The 27,848-nt window shown below is 36.6% G+C and overlaps 1 protein-coding gene across 3 annotated transcripts in view; it reads left to right on the top strand.

Moving 5' to 3' along the window:
- Positions 1 to 27,848, top strand: part of uvrag (UV radiation resistance associated gene) — a 119,083-nt gene that overhangs the window by 40,917 nt on the left and 50,318 nt on the right. For all 3 annotated transcript variants that reach the window (XM_051907868.1, XM_051907869.1, XM_051907870.1), the window contains exons 9-12: positions 6,182 to 6,266; positions 9,719 to 9,806; positions 10,232 to 10,292; positions 14,060 to 14,225. In XM_051907868.1, the coding sequence (XP_051763828.1) occupies positions 6,182 to 6,266; positions 9,719 to 9,806; positions 10,232 to 10,292; positions 14,060 to 14,225 (400 nt within the window). The remainder of the gene's footprint in view (positions 1 to 6,181; positions 6,267 to 9,718; positions 9,807 to 10,231; positions 10,293 to 14,059; positions 14,226 to 27,848) is intronic.

Here is a 27,848-nt window from a genome sequence, read left to right as displayed (position 1 = left end):
AGTTTGTTAGTCATTTTGTAATTAAAATTTAGTCAAATCCTCTTGTAGGAAAAGGGCACTTCTGGAGTTTTGGCCCGTCAAGACCACCACCACCCTTGTTTGTTGTGATTTAGTGGTCTCATTATTCTTATATGTTACTCTACACTGCTTCCATCAAAGATCCAGGCTGTGCAGGCGGACATTGAACATTGAGTTTATCCAAAGCTTAAGTTCCTCACCGCCCCATTCGTCACAGCCTCCTGCCATTCATGTTTGATTTCTGAATCCTGCTTTTTTTATTTGCCAAATGTTGTGCATGGGCGGGTGGTGAGTTTGATTGATGTGGTGGCTGGTGTTTGGCTTGAGGGTTGGGCTGCGTACTGTGGGTTCATAAAGAATACATATACGCACGCTTGCACAACCATAGTGATTGAGTGGCCTGGCACTTGCCATCCCATAATGCATTGTATTCATGACCTCCTAGTGTGTAGAAACAAACAACGGTTTTGGGGTTCAGGGAAAGGTCTGCTCTAGATGGATGACGTCTACCCAACAGCCTTTGCCAACAGAGGCCTGTCCTGACTGGAGCCGAAGGGAGCGGCCCATTCACATTCATGCACAGGAGAAGACTTTTTAAGAGCTGAAGAAAAAATTATTTGAATTGGAGTAAGAGGAAAGGATGATGACACACCGCTTGACCTCCTGCTTCATTCATTCATTGATTTATTGGTCCTCTTTCTTTTTCTTTCTTTCTTTCTTTCTTTCTTTCTTTCTTTCTTTCTTTCTTTCTTTCCTTCCATATTACACAAGAGAAATTTGTAAGAAAATTGGTGGATAATTCAATAAAAAAAAAAAAAAAAATTAAAGAAAAAGCCCTGCTCGTTACCCATCATTATTTCATATTATCATATTATGAGCCCTGCTCGTTATTTTATCATTATTTTTTATATGCTATTATTTTCAGTATGTGCTTTTACCATTTTATTTTTAAAATATTTATAGTTAACTTTAATTTATTGTTAGTTTGAGTTTTAGTTTTTAGTTTTAATTTTAGCACTTCAGCTAAAACTTACATATTTTCCATCTAATATTTATATTTAATGTTATTTTTATTTCAATTACTGAAAATTACTTTTAATAATTCAATGCAAAAAAATAGAGAAGAAAAAAAAATCCTGCTCGTTACCCAGTGTTTTTTATTGTTTTGTATATAATATATATAATATAAAATATATTTTTATATAGAAAAATACAGAAAATATATCATTTATATTATATATTTTCAGTATGTGCTTTTACCATTTTATTTTTTAAAATATTTATAGTTAACTTTAATTTATTATTAATTTCAGTTTTAGTAATATCTACTATATTACTATATTTAGTAATATTTACAATATTTAATATTTAATGCACTGTTTTGGTCATCTAAAAGAATAGCTAACAAAGATTGGATGACCTTAAAGTTGCATTAAAAATTAAATATTATATATTTTTTCTATGCTATGCTACTTGACATGTTTTTGAAATTAGTTGATATCTTATGAACTTTTTTGGGATGTGCGAGTTTTTTTCTATTTATTGTTAACAGATAATGTAATAATGTATAATGTTTTAGATTTCTTTATGAACATCTCTTCAGTAAAAGATGTTTAAAGGGTAGTGAAGAAAAGAGAGAAAAGCGCTCTCTTCTGGGAGAGATAAGAGAATAACAAGCTAGAGATTCCAACTTTTTTTTCTTTCCTGTCATGTCCCTCTCAGTTAATGCCTGCCTTTCCCATTCCTACTAACAAATCTCCCACACCCAAATTTCATTTAAACACTAATGGTCCTTTAAGCTATTGTCAGTCACCGCTTATTTGCTGTGATACTAACCGGGCCAGCACTCCGTGAACAGCATGAAAGCCTCCTTCCAAAACTACCGTAGTTTATCCCACTTACAAAGGGAGATTGCCAGAAATTGCACAAAATGACTTAAGTGTAACCACGTCTCATCTCTGTTTAATGTACAAAGCTGCAGTCATGCGCTCTTGCGCTCCCCCGCCGGTTCTGGTCACTGAGCACTTCCTCGTTTCCATTAAAGCACAGAATAAAGCTTTGCAGGGTCAAGCCTCCTGTCACCGTCTCCCTCGCTCTAATTTCTCCTCATGTCCGTGCACATGTTGTAAATTATGCTTATAAAAGCGATTTGACGTTGTTATGATCGGTAGTTGCGCTCTGGACCGTGGGCCTGTAAACGTCAGATGCGGAGACACTCCACAAATGAAGAGGAAAATGTAAAGTGCTGAAGAAAAAAAGTGGTACAGAGTGAAGGGACACACTTTTACTAGTCCTTTTGGTCATTAAAACATGAAACACCTGCTGGCTTCCCCAAGTTTCCTGTGGTTTAGCTTTCACAGCAGTTATAGTCTCCATCATTGGCGGGATAAAAAAAAGCTTTGTCAATGAATAATTTCATCTTTAATTTTCGTTACCAAGATTAACTGTGTCTGTGGAACATAAAAGATTTGAATATTGTGTCAGTGTTTTTTTTACACTGTTCAGTTTGTCTTTTCCTTACAATGAAAGTCAATCACTATATTTCCATCCACCTATTTGTCTGTGAATTTTAAGATACCGCATAAAAATGCTGGATGGAAATGCCAAGATGTGCATAAATTCTAAAAATGTGCATAAAATAAACTAGTGTGCTCAATTGAGGCGTATATTGTTCTTATGCGATAAGAAGATATGCGCATAAACTGCGATGGAAACACATTCATCCAATAAATCCCTTGATACACAACAAAAAAGTCATGTGACTTTTCCTCAACAGATCAGAAAAAATCTCACAGCATCTCGGTTGTTGGTTTGGTCATTCTGAAATGCCTGAGCCAAATGCTGTCATCAGAATGGTTGGGTATAATTTAGTGCTGTAAATTACGATTAATCGTATCTAACATAAAAGCTTGTAAAATATATATAAATATATAACGTACACACACACACGTTATATATTTATACAACCGTTCTTTCTGGTTCTCGAATCTGATTGGCCAAGAGCCGTGCAATATAAGACTGTTATGGCGACCGAGGAAATCACCATATTTTTTTACAAATACTACATTTGTACTACAAACTATAGTTTTTTAGGTGAGAATGTAGTTATTTAGACCTGAAATATGTGATTCATATTTAATCACAGCACCTATTTTACAATTTTTTTAGACGTTTTCGGAGATGCAAGCTCCAGGCCATCAGCGGCCGTTCAGTGCTCGTGTACCCGCCGAGAACAGCTTCATCTTGGCCAGTGCTTCGGGGTTTTGCCGCTGGATTTATAGTGTTTAAACATAAGATATAATTCATTTTGGGTACATAAAACGGGCATTTCCTACCTACAGGCGAATCACAGCCATGCTGATATACAGCCATATAGCACGGCTATATATATATAATATATATATATATATATATATATATGTATGTATAAGTTTGTAAATATATGTGTGCGTGTGTATATATATGTATGTGTGTGTATATATATGTGTCTGTATATATATATATATTAATATAAATACATTACAAACTTTTGTTAGATATGATTAATCGCGGTTAATCGGTTTTACAGCACCAGTATAATTACCTCCCAGAACTGTCTCGCATGATTGCGTTCCTAAAAACCAGACATCCACCTCCGAACCCAAAATAACATGACCGTGTTTATTGCAGTTCATCTGTGTGCAAGTAATTTATGATGTACGGAAATAGCAACTGAAACTTACTTCAAATTCTCTTCTTTTCATGTTCCACAGCAGGAATGAAGGTGAATAAATGATGACAGAATTTATATTACTGGGTGATCTATCCCTTTAACCTCTGCTGTTGTTTCTCCCAAGCAAACGCAGATGACTTCCTGCCAGTAGTCTTTAGGAAAGGTGTGGGTGGCGAAGAGGAGGCCTTAACCTGGTGCTGACAACTCTGATGGCCGAGAGAGGCGATATTACTAAAGCAGAGCGTGTCATAGGGGATCGATTAAAGAGAACAAGTAGAGAACAAAACCATTTAGACCTTTCAGTCTTTTTCTCTGCCTCTAGCTCTCTTTTTCTTTTTCCTGCCGTCTCATCCTAATGAGAGGTTCAAGGCTTTGCATATGGGACCGCTTTGCTCCAGCGACAATGATCTCTCTTCCAATTTCCCTGGTTCACACCTCCCATGTCTTCAGAAAGACAGCACCAGGGCCCAGGATGTCCCGCCAAGCATTGCTTTAGGACAGAGAGATCCCACAGAGCTGTAAAAATGAAGAGAATGTGAGGCATATTATAAAGCAGACACTCTCTGTTTTTACAAGTGCGGGTCAGAACAAAGGAGTTTGCCTTTTTTTAACCAGACAGTCTGCTTTGATTTTCTCTCTTTCCACTCTCATCTTCCCTCATCTTCTCATTTTATGTAAGTGAAGTGGAAAAGAACAGACAAGAATCAGCTCTTTAAAGAAATAGCTCACCCAAAAATGAAAATTGTCATGGTTTAGTCTCCCTTATGACATTCCGAACCCCTGTGACTTTCTCCTGTGGAACAAAAACAAAAAAATTTTTTTTTTTTTCTAAATCTTCATGCAGGTCATCATGTCTTTACAGACACTTTTTTAAATCAGTTTAATGTGTCCTTGCTGAAAAGCATTAATCTTTCAGACCCCAAACTTTTGAATGCTCGTGTATATGTATATTTATATACAGTGTATGTATGTATTTACTGTATATGATTTGGTCTTATAAGGACCTGAGGCACACCACACCACTGCCTATCCTCTTTAATTTGATCCATCTTTAGAGAGAATTCAAAATCTCCTCCTCTCTCCATTTCTCACTCATTGATCTCTCTTACTTTGTCTCTATTTTCCCTCTTCTGTGGATAATATTGTGTCTGAAATAATGGACCACAGCAATATTGCATAGAAGTGGGGCTGACACATGCATTCCACAGCAACTCATACTCACACACACGCTCCTAGCTGATGCTTTGATGACATGGGGGTGGTGTGGCCATGCAGGCTGGGTTGGAAAATGTCTTTTGAACACCATCAGCAAAACCCTTATATCCAGTTAATCTGGGCAGTGTGTATCGCTTTCTAGCAAATCAGATGGAGATTTACTGTTCTGTTTCCCTTGAATGTATACAAACATACTGGATTTCTGCACTGAGCAGCAGTTAGAAACAATATTATTTTATACATTTGTAATTTAGGGGTTTTAATATGCATTATTTTTGTTTGGACCTCTGTTTCAGGGTGTGTGTTGAACTTTGGACACTTTTTGATATGCCAGAAGGTTAATTTTTATTAGAACTAACAGATTCTTCTTTTCATTATATGTAGTTTTATAGTTTTATTTTATTTTTGTTTTAACCTTATACCAGACACAAGCATTCAATCTTAAAATATGAACAATTTATAAAAATATAAATTTGAAATGTAACATTTTAAATGGATTTGAAACAAACAATGAAATAAATATAAACTATTTCAAAATTTGTATGAAAATTACTTCTACCAATTTTTACACACATTTACAATTATGGAATTATTTCCACCACAGCCAACAATTTTGCTCCCAATAATGTTTTAACAAAATTTAATATGCTTGATTAGTGTACCATGATTGAGATGGAATGGAAAAATCAAGGTAAATAATACTTGTAAACAGAATATTTCAGTTTAATTTTTTAATTTTAATATTTTAATAAAAGTTCACAGGGTCAAAGTGCTCATAGTTGAAGAAATGTGCTCAAGTTCAGTCACAACACAAGAAGTTTCACCAAGTATTTCAGATCATGAAAATTTCAGGATTTCGTCATTAAAACCTGTCTTTTTGTAATCTAAGCGTGTCTTATCCTGCTCCCCGGGGATCGTTATCCAAATTTCATGTTGGGAGTGTTTTTGATTATATGGTCTCGTCTTTTTATTATAATACTGAGCAGTTATATTTATGTAAAAAAAACCCTACAAGCATTTTTTGAATCTCAATTAGTTTTATGTTGCCTGTAGAGGAAATGTTTTTATAATGATGAAAGACTCTGTTTTATGACAGCACAATTTAATAGACTGCTATCAAAATGAGACACTCCTACCCACCTGTACAAACACACATGAGACTACCTGTTCATTCACCTCATTCCCGTCTTTTCTCTCTCTTTTATTCTCTCCACCTGTCTGTGTTCTTCTCCTCAGAGGAGGCGTCATCTACCAAGCACCAGGGTCTGGAGTCTGAGCACAAGTCTTTGACGGAGTTGCAGAAGGAATGCACTGCCAAAAGGTGAGTGATTGTCAACCTGCAATTATCCGTCCCTCTTTTTTCTCTTTTTCATCCCTCGTTCTCTACCCTCGAGTCCAGTGGTCTCACATCTGTCAGACATTACCGTGATGGGCCGCAGAACGGGGCGCTCCTTCATTCTGCCTTTTTTTTTTCGAGCGCTTTGGGAGATTATACGGTCAACTCAAGCAGACTGAGGGCATGCTGGATATATTTGTGTTTTCCCACCCACTCAAATTGCATCGTGTGACAATAAGCAGATTAGGTTGTGCCAACCCTAATGGGTTTGACACGACCCAAAGGGTCACACACAGTGGGCTGACCTCTGAAATAATGCATTTGTATGTCTGGTGGTGTTCATCAGCCTCTTGTTTGAAGCACAGTTGTCAGGTCTCGGGTAATGCTGCTGTAAACATTGCTATTATTTTTGTGTTTTTGCTTTTTTTTTTTTTTTTTTAATAGATTGCAACATTGAATGGGGGGAAACGGGATCATGAAATTATATAATCCAGTTAAATCATTCAATAAAGTTTAAATATTATTTATATATTATCACATAAATCACACTAGTGTTGTCAAAAATATAAATATTTCGATATTTATCGATACTGAAATATCTGAAACGGTTCTAATACTCATCGATACACCGATACCAGCTGTGCGTTCTTGCTCTCTTCTCTACGACGGCAAATTGACACACTCGCCTCCTCTCACTGGTCTCACTTGTATTGACATAATTTTACTCATTCCTGCAGGTTTCGTGCTCACATCAAAATTGTGCACCATGCTCTCGTAAAGCCACCTCTCAAATAGCTCGCGAGTATCAATTTGACTTCTTTTTCATGGCTTATTTCGCTTAAACGGTCAAAAACATACAAAATGATGTCAAAATGCCTGTTTTGCAGAGTATTCAGGTAAGTACAGTAAGTTTGGAACGTAAATAGTTGAGAGAAAACGCATTTTGTGTAATAGTATATTTGTGTGCATAAGTGCATAAGCCCTTAAAGTGACAGCAGCCTAATAAACTTGCTGCTTTTTGTCATGTTAATCGAACAAAATACAAAGAAAAAATTGTAAGCATTAATCTGACTTAAATTTTCACAATGAAGACTATTCAGTGTTATTTTTCATTTGATTACTTTAATTTCTGTAGTATTTCTTACCTGAATACTACTGTTAGACCCACCTGAAAAACTTAAAACCATGTTTATTTAATTTTTCTCTCTATTTTGTTGTATTTATCATTTGCAATTTGTTTATTTGTTCTTATTTTATTACTGTTTACATGTCTTTTTTTTGTAAATTTAGTTCAATGGTTGAAATAAAGCCTCCCTGTTCTTGTGTGTAAACTATTGCAACAAAATTACCCAAGTTATCAAAAAATGATGTTATAATAACCTATTATCTGAGTGGCAATATATATGGCAGTTTTCCCTGTGGTAGCGAAAATGGTATCGAATATCGATATTTTTTTTTAAGGTACCGTACCGAAGTTGGAAATTCCTGTATCTTGACAACACTAAATCACACCATGTTTGTTCATTTGGCTAGAGGAGAACCAGCTGAGCCTGGTTTCTCCCAAGGTTTTCTTCTCCATTTCTGTCACCTAATGGAGTTTGGGTTCTTTTCCATTGTTGCCTCTGGCTTGCTTAGTTGGGTTTATAAGACACTGTAGTAAGGTTAGTTGATACGGGAAGGAGGCGGGAACCGGCGAACGTTAAACACAACTTTAATACAAAATAAATAAATACAAAACGAAAGTAAAATGCCACACAAACATAACAAAACGTAAAGTAAAATCCAGGCCTGGTCCTCTCTCGTCCTTCACTGTCATCGCTCCTCCTTTTATGCTTCCGGAGAGATACAAGACCGGTGCAACGCGCCGTTCCCTCGCGCCTCTCGCCCGGCCCTGCTCTGCTCGTCACAGACACTTATTCAGTATAAGTGTATATTCAGTAATATTATTGATTTGACGGCACTGACACTATTGGATGAGAACAAAACTTGATCTGAATTGAGCTGAATGATGATGCCACTGTTTTCTGCAGAGCTGCTTTATAGTTGAATCAATTGAATTGAATCAACATCGAAATGACGTATAGCTATAATGAACCCTTTCCATAATTGAACTTTACACAGTTATTGAACTGAACTGACTTTAACTGAATAACGACTAAATATTAATATTTATTATAAAATATAATTTTAATTCATTCCCCTTAAAGTACCACCACTACAGCCATACACATTCAGACAGATGTCTCTGGGCGTTGATTTGCATCTTGTGCTTTTTTTGGCACATTGAAGACCCACTTCCAGTAAAGACAGATTAAGTTATGTTCACAGTTTAACAGTGGTTGCATAGAAGTGTTTTGACCGGATTTTGGGTGGTGTAGAGCAGGCCTGGTGGACCCACATGTAAGCTATAGTCCAGTAAGAAAGGTATATCCTTCATACCTCATCATTATTTCCTTCCTGCCTCCTTTTCATGACTGTAAATGAATACCACATTATCCTCTATCATTACTCTTCATCTTTCTCCTCAAGTCACAGACCCAGTAGCTGAAAGCTGAACATGAAAAATAAACATTTTTTCAACCCCTTGCACCTCACCTAGACAGGTCTTGGTTTTAGCTGTGCCCGTCCCCCAACCTCCGCCCGGTCCTGAGGTAATGGTGTGTCCCTTACTTGACAGATGTGTTCTGATTAGGGTTGGTTGTTCCATTGGAGGATGGGGTTAGAGTGGAGGAAGTTCATTGTAATTTGGCAGTTATGATAATTGAGTAGCTCTTACCATTAGTAGAGAGATGATTCAGAGCATCATTAGCGAAGTGAACTTCCTGAAGCCAATATAAACATTGCAATTAATTCTTCTTCTCTTTCCTCTTCTTGTTGTTTTTCTCTTTCTTCTCCATGTGATTGTGACTCCCTGTTATTTCCTGTCTTGCTTCTTTCTTTTGATGGTTATCCAATGGCCCCAAAAAGTATTTAGTAACTTTTGGACACTAAAATCATATTTAAAATGTGTGAATTTTACATAAATATCATAACATAAATATCCAATCAAGTGACATCAGCACACAAATGTCATTAGGATTTTTTTCAATTACTTTTAAACAAATGGTCCTAAATTTGTTTGTTTTTAGTGGATGATTGAACACACAGGTTTCCTAGTAAATTATATGCACATTTGTATTCTTTTTATATAATAATGTATAATAATGTATTAAATAATATCAATATAGATAATAAATAAATAAAAATTTTACTATTATTATTAATGTATTACATACTATTAATATATAATAAAATAAAATAAAGATTAATCATTTATTTTTATTATTATTGTTATATTTTTATTTTAATGATAATAATTCAAATAATATATGTATGTTTACACAATTTAAATACGGACTTAAAGATCTTGAATTTCTGCTGTGTTTGTTTTTCAACAGAGAGCTGTTTCTGAAGTCTAACGCCCAGCTCACTTTCCGCTGTCGTCAGCTTATATCAGAGCTTTCCTACATTTATCCCATTGATGTGGTGAGTGTTGAACTCCACACATACAAACAATGTCACACTCAAACAAGCTCAACAAAAACATAATGCAGCTTCCTGTCTTCCTCATGTTGTGCTGATGGCTGGAGCTTGTGGCATGCTGGGAATATTAGAGGTTGGGGTCTTTGCGAACCTCGCCGTTACTGGCATTTAACAAGTTTTGGTTTCTCACCATTTCAGGATGACCTAGAACTACTGTTCAGTGTGCACGCTGCCTGGTACCCACAGAGTCAAATCAGTTTACAAAATAAAGCCACTGAAAATGAGCAGAAAACCACATTCAGACCAAACTATCCTCTGCCAAGCTTTTTCAGTTGGTGTATGAAGGATTTGATTTATCGGCTGCTCATGCTGTTCCAGAATGCTTTGCTCACGACTGCTTTTCTGCTGTTTTCTTTTTCTTTTTGCAGAACAATCAGAACGATTATGTGATTTGTGGTGTCAAACTGCCCAATTCTGAAGACTTTCAAGGTAAGTTTTGATTTGGTAATTAATTATACCTGAGGAATATTTGAATTGGGCATCCTGAATTGTGACAGACTAATTAACTAATTAACCAATTAATTGGGCAATATTTTTTCAAGAAGTTTTCTCTCTCCCTTGAATCAGTCCAAAAATCTACAAACAGCTCGACAAAGCTTGCATTTTCCGTTCTCAAATATATTGAGTGAAATTTGAGCAATGTTATTACATCCTTAACATTAATTAGTAAATTGTTGTGCTGTGGACATGAATGAAGTGTCAAATCATGCCAGGGTTTTTAGGCCTTTTTTGTGGTTTTATATTTCCAAGCATCCAGACTAGGCATTTGCGCTTGGTGGACGATAAAATGAGCTCAAAATTGTGGTTTGGTTCACTTAGTTCTTTTGGTCTGGACTGAAAAAGAAAATGATACATTTAGTCCTGGTTCGCTTACCAAACCTTAAGATACAAAAAAAAAAAAAAGGCATTTTGACATAATTTTTTTCGATGGAACTTACCAAACATCCAAACCAATGCTGTGTGCTGGGCTAAATGCGCTCATTGTATTTGCATACATATGATGTTATTTTTACCAGCTGAGAATTTGTGAAGAGCTTATAAAATGTGTGAGTCAAAACATTGCCAGGAATTCCTCCGTTGCACACAAACGAAGATCTGCTGCAAGGAGACGGCGTTTCTGTCGCCTGTACTGAACTGTAATAGCCAATGTAGCTCATATAATGAGAAAAAAAAAAGTATGCTTGAGCATTCTGTCGCATCTTGTGACATCACATTCTGTTTTTGGTTTGTTTAAATGTCTTTGGTACATGTTGCGTTCATATTTAAGTCAAACCGCACCAGATTTTGTTTGGAAGCCGACCAAGACCCACCTTTTCAGGGGCTTCAGTCCACTGGTTTGGTGCGCACCATGGTTCGGATGGCAGCGTTCACACTTAGGGCGTTTTCACACCTATGGATCATTTGTTTTGTTCCGAAACAGGACTAAATTTGTTACAATGTTCCATTTTCTTCTTGGTTCGGTTCGCTTTCACAAGGCAACATTTCAAAGCGTACCAAAATGTGTTTATGCAAGTCACATGCAATTACATGTTGAGACATACGCAAACACTATACGAATGTAGCTGTCATTCCCGCTGTTATATTATATACTATTCGTGTTAATACTGCGTCAAATTCAAATGCGCTCTCTCTGAATCTCCCAGCGCTGTCTAGTAGGCGAACTGTGTCGAGACCATATATGAATGGTATAAAGCAGGTAGAGCCAGAATCAAGGCTTTGTCGGGACAGCATTCTTGCACCGAGAAGCGCAATTACACAACATTTTAACATTAAGAGGCGCTCTTTAGTTTTCAACTACGGTAACTAATGTGAAAGCACCCTTACTCAAGTTAACTGCACTAACAGAGCAATCAAACCAAACCTGCCAAGTGTGAAAACACCCTTACATTGGAGGAGGGAACTGAGCCGAGGTGATTAATCAGTTGATATTTGGCCATTTTGAAATTGCAATCGTGCCTGTTTGGTCAATTAACATACAAAGTGTTAACTCTCCAAAATGTACTAATAGCTCATATTAGTAAAATATTGAATATTTTCACATTTCAGTGGCTTTTGAGTGAATTTCGAGAGAATTTTCATGAATTTCTGGGTTTTTAAATGTCTCTTTTGATGTCGTGAAATTGTATTTCTGTATATCATGCATACATGTCTGCATTAAAAAACAGAGCAATCAAACCAAATATTTATATGCGGAAATATTTATATACGGATTTCTTTGCATTGCTAACTGCGGTCCACTGTCACTCTCTGAATTAAATCAGTTCAGAATCAGATACAGCGAATCTAGACTCATCTGGCGAGGAGTTCTTGACTCCCCAGTCAGTTCTGCTTCACTGGCTGTAATTCTCTTGATTTCTGGGTTTCTTCAGTCTGGCTGTGGATCACAGGCTCCAGGCCATCAATCAATCATCCTCTTCTGTTCTGATCAATGGAGCCCTGTGTCCATGAAACCCTTCAACTTGTGGTTAAGAGTGAGATCACTCCAGTCAGTTATTCACACAGCAAGAACCGTGGTCGGACCTTCTGACTTCTTGCATTATATGAGAGAAAAGGATTTTATTAGGGCATTCATCTCCCAGTTCCCTATAGTTAGGCTTTTGGGGTTTTTAATAAGGAGAATGAATTGTGTGTGATGGGTACAAGTGATGTTCTTTGTTGTGCTGGCTGTGGGGAGAGTTATTCATCTCATTTCCCATGTGTCCTTTAGGCAGCACTGTATGTGTCGCAGAGAATCAGGTTTGGCTTTTTTCAGGCAAGGGAGGCATGACTTCAAAAGAACAGAGAGGTTAATGTAAGCCAGGTTGAACCGCGCATGCAACAACACGCATTATTCACATACATGCATATGCAGTCCTTCACATATGTGGCTATTGCTTGGCACAGTTTTCTCAGTCATGGATTTTGAAAGCACAAAATGACAACTCATATGCATATACAACTTATTTCTTATATGAAATTAGCCTTTCCATAAATGATATGGTCTGTGCCCACAGCGCATTGTTTTCATCTGCAAATACGTGTCTGTTCTAGCCTGGAAACTTTCTGTAAGCTGAAATGTAGTGAGTACAATGGAGCATGTGTAGTTGCAGGGGTGTTCTGGGAAGTGTAGTTTGTATGCATGTTTATGATAAAGCAGAAGTGTGTGTTTTTTTGTTTTGTTTTTTAAGAAAAAAAGTTTTTTTTTTTTTTTTTTTTTTTTTTTCACAGCACATAATTACTAGTTGACCCTTTGTCCTTCCAGTTGCTTAGCAACTAAATATTTTTGCTTGGCATTTGGGCTTTTTATTTGAATTTGCCAGAAATGCCCCAAAAGGTTGCTGTTCAGACAGTAATGGGGCCATCAGAGTGATTTAGATTGCATATAATTATTTAGGAAATGCACACGTTGGAGTGTTATTATACACATTTAAAGACAGAACACTAACATTAAGCCGATCCTTGTTTTCAGAGTAGCTTTTAGCCTCTGGTGATGCTTTTGACCCCATCAGGAAAGGGCATCGCTGAGGTGAACTGAAGTTTTGCATGGTATTAGGTTATTATTTGGCTCCCTATAACTCAAGGGCCCTAAGGAGACAAAATGAATGGCCTTCATCAGCTTCCATCAACTTAACAAATGGTCCCTGATTTATAACTTCAGATTGGAGTGAATTAGCTTCAGTTGTTGTGACTCATCCTTTAAACCACAATGTACAACTTTTGACCTCAACTAAAATGGAGGATGTAGCACTGTATAAAAAAATTAAGAACAATTTTTGGATTAGTAATATGTTTTGCATTGTGTCATTTATTTTATGTTCTCTTAAAAATGTCTAAAATTTATTATATAGATTATTAGACACCAATGTTATTTTTATATATATACATATAATATTCAGTATTTTAATTGTTTGTCGTAGTGAATTAATGTTTTTGTATATTATTATTATATATAAAAACTTAATGAATTTTTGAGAATATGGGTGGGAAATGTAAAAAATCACAATGCTAAAAAATTGTAATGGTCCTAAAATAGGCTTCATTTTTTAAAATAAAGTATTTAATTCCTTTTTGATTCTGGTTAAATATGACTGGGAGCTTTCCTTAGGAGATTCACCTGTTTACGGTCTTATTTGAGTTTTATTTGTTGCGCTTCATTTTTCTTTTATTTGAACAAATTTTCTAACATATTTAATTTTTTTTTTTCTTTTCCACTGCAGCAAAGGATGATGGGAGTATTGCGGTGGCTCTGGGTTACACGGCACACCTGGTGCTGATGATATCATTCTTCCTGCATATTCCGCTCAGGTATCCAGTCATCCACAAGGGTTCCCGTTCCTCCATCAAAGACACCATCACTGACAAACTCACAGAGAAGGAGAGAGAGTAAGAATTTTTTTTTTTTTTTGTGTTGTATTGCTCACTGATTATTTGGACTACATTTTTCATAGGTCTGTAAATCTCTTTTTTTTTCCTGCTTTTTTATTAATAATTTTAAAGGGTTAGTTCACCCAAAAATGAAAATTCTGTCATTTATTACTCATCCTCATGCCGTTCCACACCCGTAAGACCTTCGTTAATCTTCGGAACACAAATTTAGATATTTTTGTTGAGATCCGATGGCTCAGCGAGGCCTCCGTAGCCAGCAATGACATTTCCTCTCTCAAGATCCATTAATGTACTAAAAACATATTTAAATCAGTTCATGTGAGTACAGTGGTTCAATATTAATATTATAAAGCGACGAGAATATTTTTGGTGCGCCAAAAAAACAAAATAACGACTTATAGTGATAGCCGATTTCAAAACACTGCTTGTCGAATCAGCGGTTCGGAGCGCCAGAGTCACGTGATTTCAGCAGTTTGGCGGTTTGACATGCGATCCAAATCACGATTTGACACAAAAGATTCATAACGCTCCGAAGCTTCCTGAAGCAGTGTTTTGAAATTGGCCATCACTATAATAAGTCGTTATTTTGTTTTTTTGGCGCACCAAAAATATTCTCGTCACTTTATAGTATTAATATTGAACCACAGTACTCACATGAACTGATTTAAATATGTTTTTAGTACATTAATGGATCTTGAGAGAGGAAATGTCATTGCTGGCTATGGAGGCCTCGCTGAGCCATCGGATTTCAACAAAAATATCTTAATTTGTGTTCCGAAGATTAACATAGGTCTTACGGGTGTGGAACGGCATGAGGGTGAGTAATTAATGACATTATTTTCATTTTTGGGTGAACTAACCCTTTAAGCAGCAAAGCATCAAAAACAGACCATTTGATTTATCTCATGCATTACACTCTAAAGACTTTCTTCCCTTGACACAGAGGAATATTTATGCATCTTTTTTGCACCTGTGGTTTATGCATGTGTGTAATTTGTACACCTGTCTGGTTCAATATGTGTGTTCAGGGGTGGTTTAAGGCCTTTCTTGAATTAAACGCTACTTAAACGCCACAGGATTCTGGCTTTCATGTGCCCACCCTGTCCCCATGAGCCCCTCGCCTCCCTTTCATCCATTCCTCTTTAAGTCTCTTTTCTTTCATCTTTTTATCTCATCCTCCCTCTCTGTAGATTTACAGTCTGTTGCAGTATGGGAGATAAATAACATTCTCGAAAGAGGGTCTCTTGCTTGCTTAAGTTTGTTTATAATATGTTTGTGTATCTTATTAATTGACATATTCTGTCAAAGTGTTTTTTTTAGTAATTCTTTTTGGTACTGTTTTGTTTCTTCTTTTTTATTAAAAAAATGAATTTTTGTCAAGTTTATTGATGGTACAAAGAGGGCAGGAAACGATAAGGAATTTTTTAGGCCTGCAGCTAACGGTCATTTTGATAATTGATTAATATATTGATTATTTTTTACGGTTAGTCAATTAATCTATCGATAATTTTCTTAGAAATAATAATAACTGTAACTAGTGCCAAGAATTCAAAGGCATCTATCTGTGAGATGCGTCGACTCGTTCCACGCCAATCATTTTATTTTCATAATCAATGTAATCGATTACTTCGACACATTGTTTCAGCCCTAGAATTGTTGCAAACCAGACTCAAACTTCTATTTTCTGTATGAGCACCACAACTCAACATGTAGGAACTTACCACTAGGCCATGGCTCTGACTTTTTTTCTTCTTGTAATGACTACATCATGATGACATTTTCATTAACCCATGAGTCATAGTTGCATTGTTGTTATTTGAAGATAGCAATATGATTGCATTAATGCTTGTAAAGTTCATTCTATTCCTCCAAGTCTGTTTGTAAACAGTTTTTGATATCCATCTTATGTCCACGTTTATAACTCCAGCGGCTAAAGTAACATTTCATCATCTAATGAGATTTCTTACGCAACTTTTGAAACCACCATCATGAATGCAGTCTTGTCCCCCTAATCTTCATAGTTTCATGTTAAATTGCATCCTAAGGGTGTGATGTGATTTTAAGATGCTTGTAATTTGACTTTTTGTGTGCATGCTATGCTGTAGTTGCCATGGAGATGGATGCATACTCTTCGGGCTTGGCCTGTGGGGTCAGAAGACCCTGGCATTTTAATGCCAGAATGTGTGGGCACTGCAATTACAGTGCCGGCTACCTTGTTGAAATTATTGTTTTTCTGTGTTTTGGTGCCGTAACTAAGCAGGAGCGATCCAAGATGCGAGGCTGCTGGTGTGTGCTGATTACATGTCTGTGGTGCACATGCCCAGAGAGGTATCACATTCCTGCATTCCGCACATGGCGAAAAGCCCCTTAATGAAACTCGCAATAAAATTGGATTGTTATAATCAGATGGGCCCCCTTTTGAATGACGGGTCGAGATGCCTTTCTCCGCTTTTGATGTAGGATTAATGGCTGATTTCAACAGCTTATAAATGAGGAGGAAGAAGATGGAGAGATGAGAGAGAGGGGGGCAGAAAGAATAATCCTGGATTGTGCCAGCTCTTCCCTCTTCTTCTCATGCTGAAACTGCACACAAGTACTTGGAAATGACTCATGAAACACAATAATTGCATGACTTGATTGATTTTTCAACTTTAATTTTGATTTGCTATGATGGCATTTGGCAGACATTTTTATACAATGTAACTTATATTGCATTCATAGTATACTTTTTTTTATCAGTTTATGCTCTCCCTGGAAAGCGAACCCATGGCGTTAGCATTATTAGTGCCATGCTGTGTTGTTTGTGCTATCTTGTGGTCTGATTGGGACACTTTGGAAAAACAGGTGATGCAAACACTAACATAAACAGTGAGATGCAGTGTACCACCAAATTAATATACACTACCTTTCAAAAGTTTGGGATCAGTAATATTTAAAGAAATAATACTTTTATTCAGCAAGAATGCATTAAATTGATCAAAGGTGAAAGTAAAGACATTTATAATGTTACAAAAGATTTCTATAGGGCTTTTCAGACTTTAATAGTTAACCCTGGGTCATTCTAAACCCCGGGTAAACAGAATCCTGGGTTATCTTGCTTCACGTTTCACACTGCTCATAATTTACCCGGGGTTAACAATTAATCCTGGGTATTCATAAACTGTTGTTTCACATTGTACATTCCTAAACCCTGAGTTAACGTTCTTATGTGCGTATTTGCTGTATCAGTGTAATTGGATAAACGTAGCACACGAGTGACGTGACCTGTTTACATTGTCGGCTGTACTATGTAAGTTTATACTGAATAGACATATCGGACTATAAAGGTAAGAATGAAACGGTCTCTTATTCACTCAAATTGTTGCGTTTTCTGTCAGCATTTTACATTTTTCCTCTCAAACGCTGAATTTACTGTTTATATGCAATGCGCAGCATTTCCATGACTGTCCAAAGCAGGCAAATATGAGCACACGATTTGTTGTCTGTTGCTAAGCATCTAACTGTAACATTCTAACACTGCATCGTTTCACACTTTATAAGTTTGGCATCGCAATGCGGAGTTAACACTGGGTAAAAAGCGTGGCTATCCCTGCTCCTAAATTATAAGTGTGAAACTCGGGGTGTAAACCCAGGGTTAAAAGCGGTGTTCTGTATGACGATAACCTGGCGTTAAGCGCTGTAGGAAAGCCCTTATTTTGAATAAATTATGTTCTCTTAAACTTTCTAGTCCTGTAAAAAATGCATCACAGTTTCCACAAAAACATTAAAGCAGTGCAACCATTTTTTTTACATTGATAATATTAAGAAATGTTTTTTTGAGCAGCATATTAGAATGATTTCTGTAGGGTTATGTGACACTGAAGACTGGAGTAATGATGCTGAAAATTCTGCTTTGCCATCACAGGAATAAATTACATTTTAAATTATATTAATAGAAAACAATTACTTTAAATTGTAATAATATTTCACAATATTACTGTTTATTGCATTTTCGATTTTTGAAATGCAGCCTTGACCATAAGATACTTATCCTACCGTCCCCAAACTTTTGAAGTTTATTGTAAATTGAAGGGGACAGTATCTTTGTAAACTTTTTTTTTTTAATTCTGCAATTTGAACACATCTAAGAGTGTTAGCTTGAACTACACATAATTTTATAATAAATGCAGCTAAAAGTTTGCTACAGTTTTGAAAGCAGCTGAACTACTGTTAGGCTACAAATACAATATCCCCCCTAACAAACAAACATTCTGTCATCATTCACGTAACCTCACATTGTTGAAAACCTGTATGACTTTTGTGGTTTGTGGAAAAAAACAAAGTCATTCAGGTTTGGAACGACATGAGAGTGAATAAATGATTACTGAATCATTGAACAACCTCAATTCTGCTGCATAGACCAAATATTTAAAAAAGAGCCAAAAATAGCGTCTGATTTATCTGTCAAGTAGAAATGACCACATCCCTAGCTGCGGCTGGCTCAGATTAGGCCTTGCACATTTCCCATTTTCAGTTATGTCTAGGGCACACGTCCCCCACAAAGCGTTCCGATTTGTTGCGTTCAACATTGATGTATAGATCTCTAGATTTTCTGCAGTTTTCAGCCACATGAATGTAACACAATAGTCCGTCTTTCTGCGGAGCACCAGTGCAGTACAAGCTTTTACAAGGTTCACAGACAGTACATGCGGCCGCCCACCTCCCCTCTCTGCCAGTCACAGCGACTCCCTGGAGACAGCGCTGTTATGAAAGTCAAACAACAATCAGGACACACTCTTCCTGACCCTTAGAATGTGTGTTTGTGAATGTATGCTTGTTTGTGTGAGGGGCGGCTAGCACACGGCCATTAGCAGCAGCTGAGCAGGGGGTGAAGCCACTCAGCTGTTTAAATGGCCCCATGTATGTGTGTTTGCAGATGAATCAGGTGCCGCTGAGAAGATGAGGGTCTAACCCTTCAGAAGTCAGGACTCCAAAGCTCATTTAAGTATGAGTTACAAGGAGAAGGAGAACAGAGGGACCTATGTGGCCCTCGTAATTAACTCCGCACGAGCCGGGCCTGCACCAGATCCTATTATCCCCACTCCTACCGTAACCCCGTGACCTCCACACACCATAACTTACAGCAATATGAGCCGTAATCAGCCCCAAAGTGTCATTGTTTAACATTGTGTCAGCCTTACGCTTGATAAATGCGGTTTAAATCATCTTCTCTATCTCTCTCATGGCCTGTTGGGTCTGGCATTCATATGTCTATCTCTCTGTCATAGTCTTGGGTTTGTATAGTGGGTATTCTCTGAGCGGCAGTCTAGGCAGCCCATTAATCTCCTCCAGTTTGGGAAGAAGCACCGGAGGTCTTCAGAACTGCATTTACTGAATGACATTTCTTTGTAGACTGTGGTTTACAGCCAAACAGAGTGAATTAAGCTGTCATTTTTTAGCTCTAAGACATACAGTAAGTAGTCATTTAACAGATGCTTTTATCCAAAGCGACTTCAAGTACACTTGTTACAGGCACTCACTAAAGTCAGATCTGGGCAAAATTCTGAATCAAAGAATTGGTTCCCTTTCAATTCATGAATTTGTGTTTGAATGGCATTGATCACATCTCACAGGATTTCAGGAGTTGATCTGAAGCGTAAAAGGCATTCGCAATTCAATTTCGAATTACGCGCAATCATAGATTTCCCATTGTCAAGGTCAAACCTTCAACCTTTTGGTTATCAGATCACATTTCTTACTATTGTGCATAATGGTGCCATTACCATTCCCACAATCTATGCATTATCTTACTTCAGGTTCATCCAGCCTCCTTCTAGGTGTCAGTGAGGTGGCCCATAAGCTGGAACAACCTCTGACCTCACCTCCCTCACATTGTTTAGGGCTTCATCCGATCACCCAGCATGTGTATACACAGATCGAAATGATGTGACCACCCCAGGCCAAGATTTACCCATCTGATGATAAAGTTGTCAGGGCAGTGATTGTGAATAAAGATGAGTGAAGTGTGAGTATTGTGGCGCTAATTGCTAGCCATTTGTCACTGAAGCACAATCGGAGAGCCAAAAATCTTCTTTAAGTAGATGAACTTGACCTTTGATGAATCATGGAGTTGGTTAGCTGGACTCAAATTAAGAATTATAGTGTAATTTTCCATAACCAGTCACTGTTGACCTGTTTCTGTAGGACTAGGCTTAACCGACCCATAATAAATGAGATGTTGGAGAGATGTTATTGAGAATGTGACTTGTGTTTCAATGCGTTCACTTACTGAAATGATAATGTTATCTTCAGAGCTTTACAGTTGATATCAACATTCTTCAATTTCCAGCCTACTGTGTACATAAATTGAGATCTGGAATTGTCAGGCCAAATTCCCAGTGTCATAACTGTGAAGCATTTGGAGACCTTGTTTTTCTATACTGTTAGTTTTTGAAGTGGTAATGGCTCTGTTTCACCCTAGTGAGCTGAATAGCTAGACATTTTAGGGTGTCTCATGTGCTTCAACAGCAAAGGTTGTTCCATATCGTAAGCAGCGAAATAATGCTTTTAATTATAGACTAATTGTATGGCAGCATCTCATTTATCCTTTACAGATAATGGAATCAAAGTAGAATATTTGAAAAAAGTAGTGGTCATGACCCAAGAAATCAGAGTTAAAAGTATTTGTTTCTAGACCAGTTGGTTAAAAATTGAAAAGTGGTGGGCAGAGTGGATAGAAATGTTGATTATATAATATATTTAAAAATCAACATGATAAAAATAAATCTAATTCAAGTTTATTTTACCCAATATTAGTGTGTGCTATGGGATTTTTGTAGTTATTGAAGAATCGTTTTTTCTTCCCTATTGTGACGTATATATGAGTGAAACCTGATTTTGTCCATCAGGAATTGATTGGATTGTTGGGTCATTGTGGTTTCCTATTGACGTAGACCCATTTAAGGATCCATTTTGGCTATGATGTTACCTATTTAGGCAGTAGACGGAGAGGCAGCTCACTAGGTTTGGGAACAGAGCCAGTAATTTCTTGTCATTTTTTTTCACCAGTATATGGTTATACAGCACTAGATGTCTCTTTAGCTGTAATTGTGTAACTTTTAGTGTCAGGCCACATTCCAAAGTCACATTCTGAGTCATTTCCGTGTTTATTTGATTTTACAGGTTCTTAAATTGTACAGGGCTCATCCATTAAATCTGAACATTCACTCTAATATTGTCCCACCAGTCTCGTAAATGAAATCTGACAAATCCCAATTTGGCCATAAAACCATAATTTTCGACATACAACCTTCTTTGCTTCTTATTAAAACTCTTCTGCCCACTGCTTTTACTTGTTATTTAGCCAAAATTCCTATCTAAAGTAAGTTAAAATGCACTAATTGGACAGACAGAAATGGGATTTCAATAAATTTCCGGATCAAAGGTCAGTTCTACATGGTATTGAAGGTGTAAACTTAAGGTTAGCAGCTACCACTATCCCATACCATTGCTTTTTTCCCCTTTTCTTTCTCTGCATATTGGAGCGATTGTCTCCCAGTGAGACGGTCTTATAGTGCAGCTCTGCAGTTCCTTCCTTCCTTCTCCACCTGGGATGCTTCATCTGTGACAAAATTATGTGGTTTGGAGTTTTTTTGCTCCAGAAAAACAAGACTTGTGCCAATTTGATCTACTATCCCTTGGCCCTCCTCTTTCTTTAATGTAGCACTAAATATACACACAATTCTTTTTCCGTAACGTTCTTTGCAATCTTGGAAGCTTCTTTCGGCCCCCCTGGATGCATTCTTGAAATGCAATGGACTCTAACAACACGTTGCACCCACATTTCTTCACTTCTAGCCCATTGCAGCACGGCTGATTGCCGCAGAGCTCGAAGAGGCCGGGAGATACGATCCAGATGTACTCTGGGTGATGGAGTCCAGAGATTGGCCCATTAAACCCAAGCCCTCCTCTCATATTGGCTTTTATTGGGAACTGTATAATGGCGCTGTCCACATTTTCAGAAGGACTTTATGACAAGCGTAAAAATGGAAGTAGGGATTGACACATCGCTCCATGAGTTGAGGAGTTGCCAGTTTGGGCTCCCAGACCAGAGAAGGCGGCCATGAGGAACCGTGAGCTCAAAGGAAAGGAAAATTATTAAAGGATCTTTTGATGATGACTGCTAAGATGGCCTGTACTTCCTTTTTAGGGTTGACTGGTTATTTTATTTCCATCTTTCAAAGGATCACAGCTTAGTTCCTTCTTGTCTGAATGCATTTCTTGAGACACATCAAAAAATTAAACTATTCCAATCAAACCATTAAATTTTGTGATTTAGCAGGGTGATTCATAACATAATGACTTCTTCAAGGGCTGATATCATCTGAAGACAGTGGAAAGACTCGTCAGTCTTTATTTGGCCCTCAGGGACAAAGTCTGGGTCTGCCAGAATCAGTTTGATGAGTCTGAAAGTTGATAAAAGCGATCATCATAAAGACAGAAGACTGGAGCCAGGCTGTACCCAGCAGCTGAATACATCATCCTTCTGGCTGTCTTCTCCTAATTTCCATCCCTCTATCTTCTTGAGGTGTGGATCGTGCCATGTTTCCATTGTTCTTTAAATCATTCAGCTCTTGTTAATATCTTCTCATCCAAATTGTCTCCATTTTAAACCATGTTTTGAGTAGCCAGATTAAACTTGTATACGTTGGACTACCTGTTTATGATGCTTGTAAATCCCTCTAATTTTAAATGGCCTTTTTGATTGTTCAGTTTATCTTTTCAAAATTGTTGTTGCAAACATTCTTGTTTGCTGAAAAGATGATTTTGTTCTTAGGTAGATTTCCAGTCTGGCAGAGGTATACGATCTTCATTATGTTACGTTCTTAGGGATGCACAAAAATATTGATAAGAAACTGTTTATTGGCTAAAATAAAGAAATTCATTTATTTGATTATATTATAGGTTATATTCAGGGAGTACCGCCAGGGGCGTAAATCACTGGGGGTCGGAGGGGTCAGGACCCACCCCATCTGAGTGCTGTCCCCCCCATTAAAAACCACACTAAGTGTTGTAAATAAATGATATATACTTAAAATAATTGTGTAAGTAGTAAAACAATACAAACACAAACAGGCGTTTTAAGTTTAGAAACATTTTGAGTCACCTACACACACAAGTCAGGCGGCTGGAGAGAACAGTTCTTCAGACAGTAGTTGAGGAACTCTACTAAGTATGCTGTCAAGGCTATTGTATTCAAAAACATCGGATGAAGTGATTATTTTCTCTTTAATACAGACGATGCTGAGTAATTAGTCAAAAAAAATAATAAAAAAATGATGATAACTGATGTATTTTTCCTGTGAGTCTGCTATGTTAGCGATTTTATAATGTTACCTAGCTTGTTTGGTAGGTTGTTAATGATAGCTTGTTGGATACTAAGTCACCCACACTAACTACAACTAACATTTTGATAAGCATATGTGTGAACTGTAATAAGGCTAATAGATTTACTGTTGTGTGTTGGGTTTTGCTTAATGTTTATTTGTCGTATTTTTGTGACTTGGTTGTAAACAACTTCAAAAATATTGCAATAAATAAATGGTTTTGAAGAAGAATATTTTGGTCAATTTAGTCAGTTTTTTCATTGAACCAAAGAGAAACATTGAGCATAATAGCACAGTCTCAATGCTACACTAATAATAGTAGTAAGGTTTTCTTCTGTGTAACGTTACATATATCCTTATAAGTAAAATTTTGGCTGTATTATTTATGTCCCCTTCAGAAATTGCTCTTGAGAAATTTTATGTTTATTGTCCCCCCCCAACTGTCAGATGAAATTTACGCCCGAGCACCGCAAACAAACAGCAGCCACCTTTTACGGTTCCTACCGAATCAAAACAAGCTTATGCTGCGTTCACGCCATCACTACCGTAATTAAGCGATGGCAACCCATGAAGTTCTAACCGGAGCAGTTCAGTCAGACTCGGAATTATGCGTGTCCATATCAACAGTATCAACACCGAAATGAATCTGCAGCAGTCAGATACAAGCTCTCTAAGTAGTTTACAATCATTATTATTGTAATGTTATGTGCTTTGAGACATGAGGTAGTTTAACGCCATCTCTTGTGGCGCTTTGCAGAGAGCAGCTGTGTGTGCGTGTGTGTGTGCGTTCATGTGTTTTGAAGGAGGTGTGGCTTTGGTCTGTGATTTGCAGGGAGGGTGGGATCGTATGCTTTCAATGCTAGCAGGCTAACATTAGCATTTCCCAGATTACCTACTGCACTTTTAATTATAATTAATTAATCTACAATATATATAACATTTTTACAGTGTGTAATTTTTACATTGGCCATGTATCAGTTATCGGCTATAACATGAAAATAATTATTGTTTTGTTGATCAGAATATTAATGTTTATATATTAGGGCTGCAACTAATGATTATTTTGATAATTAATTAATCTGTCGATTATTTTTTTGATTAATCATATTAAAAAATCTAACAGTTATTATACATAAATTCATATTAATCTATTATTTTAAACATGTTATTCCAATGTTATTCCACATCCTTTTGATGTCCTCCAAGCAATGTGTAATATAAAGCCTGTTAAAAAACAAATATAGTGAATATATATCTATGTAGGCTATGCATATTATTACATTCTAAACCTAAAAACAACTGAATGCTTACTATTTTAAAGCAGAAATTAAAATGACTAAAATAAAAATTACAATAAACAAAAAAGCACAAAATGTTAACTTGTACGACGTTAACTTGACACATTCACTCGTCTGAACATTGTAGTTATATTAATGGGCTATTCCTACACTATATTTTAGCAAAATGTGTATTTTAGTCAATTGTTGCGCTCCTATTCTACTGCATTCCGTCTGTTTGACGTACATTCGCGCACCAGAGCTCGCTCATTGAAGTCAATGAAGTCTTGCTTGTTGTCAGAATATGCAAAATAGAAATGCTTGTGGGACTTGTGGGACTAACTTTTTTGGACTTTTTTGGTTGTTAATAAGGACTTTCTTTGGTCTTCAGGTACATTTGACTAAGAGAGTTTCCATGCTCGTGCTGCAGTTTTCCAGACTAGCTACGATCTCCATTACGAAGCTTCACTCTTTGCATCCGCCTGGCGTGCGACTGGCTTCGATGAGAGTTGAGGGAATACTGCAGCAGCCTGCTGTTTGGTGGGTGGTCGGAGCGAATCGTGCATAGGTCTAGGAACTGTTGAAAATCTTCCCAGCTACTCTGAATGACCTTCGCTAATGTATACTCGCCGCAAGCCATGGCACATGTGTTCCGCCTGCCTGTTTACATATCATAATTGATACTCCAAATGTACATAACCACGTCATCCTAACTGTGTTTCGTGCCGGTGCATACTCTCTCTCCATTTGTGCACAGCCCATATTTATGTTTTAACACGCTTGCATGCACGTTTTCTCACAGTCCTTTGTTCTTTCCGATGCGCACACTTGTTGCTTCTATCTCCTGCTTTTCTGATCACACATATATGCAACATACCTTTCAGCGTTCCCTCTCCACATTCACCTGGGAAAGAGAGAACATTCCCAATAACTAAAGTGTTTTAATGCAGTTTCAGATGTGGGGAGTCATAAATCATCCCTGCTGCTTTTAAACAAACACCTGCCTCCAAACTGTCACAGCTAATGGCAGCACTTGCCGTATAAATCAACCATAGCTGTAACTCCCAATATCATAGAAACGATTACGTTGAGCATCTGCCACACAATGCTATTTTAATGGGGCAGGCACAGCCGATAGCCCACGTTCTTTTAAAGTATGTGTGTGTCTTGAAAAGGTCCTAACGGGATTTGTGGGTCACTTGCTCTGTCCTCTTAGTTTCTTTATGAGCTGGTGTAAGAGAACAAGGTGCATTTTCCCTCCAGCTGTTTAATTAAGACCAGAAACGGGGCCAGAGAACTGGAATGGAACACTTTTTACTGTATGCTATAGTTATTTATTATGCTATGCATCTGAACTTCCTCATAGTTAGCATAATAACATTTCAGACAGATTTTAAGATGATCAAAGCAGGAATAAACAAGCTGTAGTGTAAATTACAGTGGCCTGAAAGTATTTGGACACACAAGATAGCACAAGCATCATTTTAAAGCAAAACATGTTACAAAAATAAGATACATTGTTAAAAAATATCTGTGGAAATTTGATTTGATGATATTTTTTGAAAGCCACTGGCTGCTTTTTGGGGGGTCAAAGGTCATTTAGTGGATGAGATGGTACCCTACGCCCAAGCATAACCTCTCATCAATATTGCCAGAGTTTCCACTCCTTTTATTTCAAGGTTAAGTATTCTTTTACAGTATTTTTTGCAACAAAAGATCTTCAGATGTACTGTAGAAGATTGTTGATATCATTTTTGTCATTTTGATGACATCTCACTTGTTCTCCGTAACAGGGAGAGAGAGAAAGAAAAGATGGAAGCAGTCAGAAGGAAAACGAATGAGAATCACTGTCATGTTCAGTTATCTAAGCTCTTTTTTTTATAAAGTATCATTCCAGATGAAACTTCAGAAAGAAATTTAGGCAAATCTGGAAACATGGAGGCTTGTTTTTGCATATGTTTTACCCCATCACAAAACTGGAAAAGTACAGCTCTGCTACTGATGACCCTGTTTTTTTTTTTTTTTGTTTTTTGAGGTGGGACAATAATTAAATTAGAGTTGCTATATTAATATTAGAATAATAGAAGTTTTTCATCAGATTTATAAGGTTCTGGATGGGACAAATTGGCTCTACAGCGCCCCAAAAACTGGTAGTCAGAGGCCAAGGGGCAAGATAATGCTTTCTCCAGCCACTTCCAAGTATTAAATATTATATTTAATATTAAATATTATTATATCACTTAAAATTAAGTAATTTTAAGCAGTTTCTTAACATTACATTAAATGATTTTAACATGTTTTTTTAAATATTTAAAACAACATTAAGAGATTTTGGGGGGGGGGGGGGGGGGGGATTTCTTACAATTACTTAAATATTTTAAAAAATATATTTTTTAAAACATTACTTTTGATTTTTTGTGTTTTATTTAAATTTAAAAAAACAATCTTTATATGTAATTTTTTTAAATGCTTTAAAATAGCTTTTCTTTTAAGATTTCAAAATACGTTTTTAAAACTAGTTACTTTTCACATCTTGAATACTTTTTTTGGCTTTTATTTTAAGCAATTTCTTACAGTTACTTAAATATTTAACATTTTTAACTTTTTTTAAAAAAACATTACTTTAGTTTTTTTTGTTTTATTTAGATTTAAAAAGAATCTATATCTATATGTAATTACTTAAATGTTTTAAAATAACTTTTCTTTTAAGATTTTAAAATGTTTTCAAAACTAGTTATACTTTTCACATCTTGAATAATTTTTTTAGTTTTTATTTTAAGCAGTTTCATACGATTACTTAAATATTTAACATTTATTTTTATTTTTTAGAACAATACTTTTGATTTTTTTTGTGTTTTATTTCATTAAAAAAACAATCTACATGTAATTATTTAAATGTTTTAAATATTTTAAAATACGTTTTCAAAACTAGTTAGACTTGTAAATAAAGACAATGTGCTATGATTATTTTATGGGCA

The sequence above is a fragment of the Ctenopharyngodon idella genome, chromosome 10 (assembly GCF_019924925.1).
Source record: "Ctenopharyngodon idella isolate HZGC_01 chromosome 10, HZGC01, whole genome shotgun sequence".
NCBI lineage: Eukaryota > Metazoa > Chordata > Actinopteri > Cypriniformes > Xenocyprididae > Ctenopharyngodon > Ctenopharyngodon idella.
Note: the sequence above shows the minus strand (reverse complement) of the source record. Positions and strands in the feature narration are given on the sequence as shown.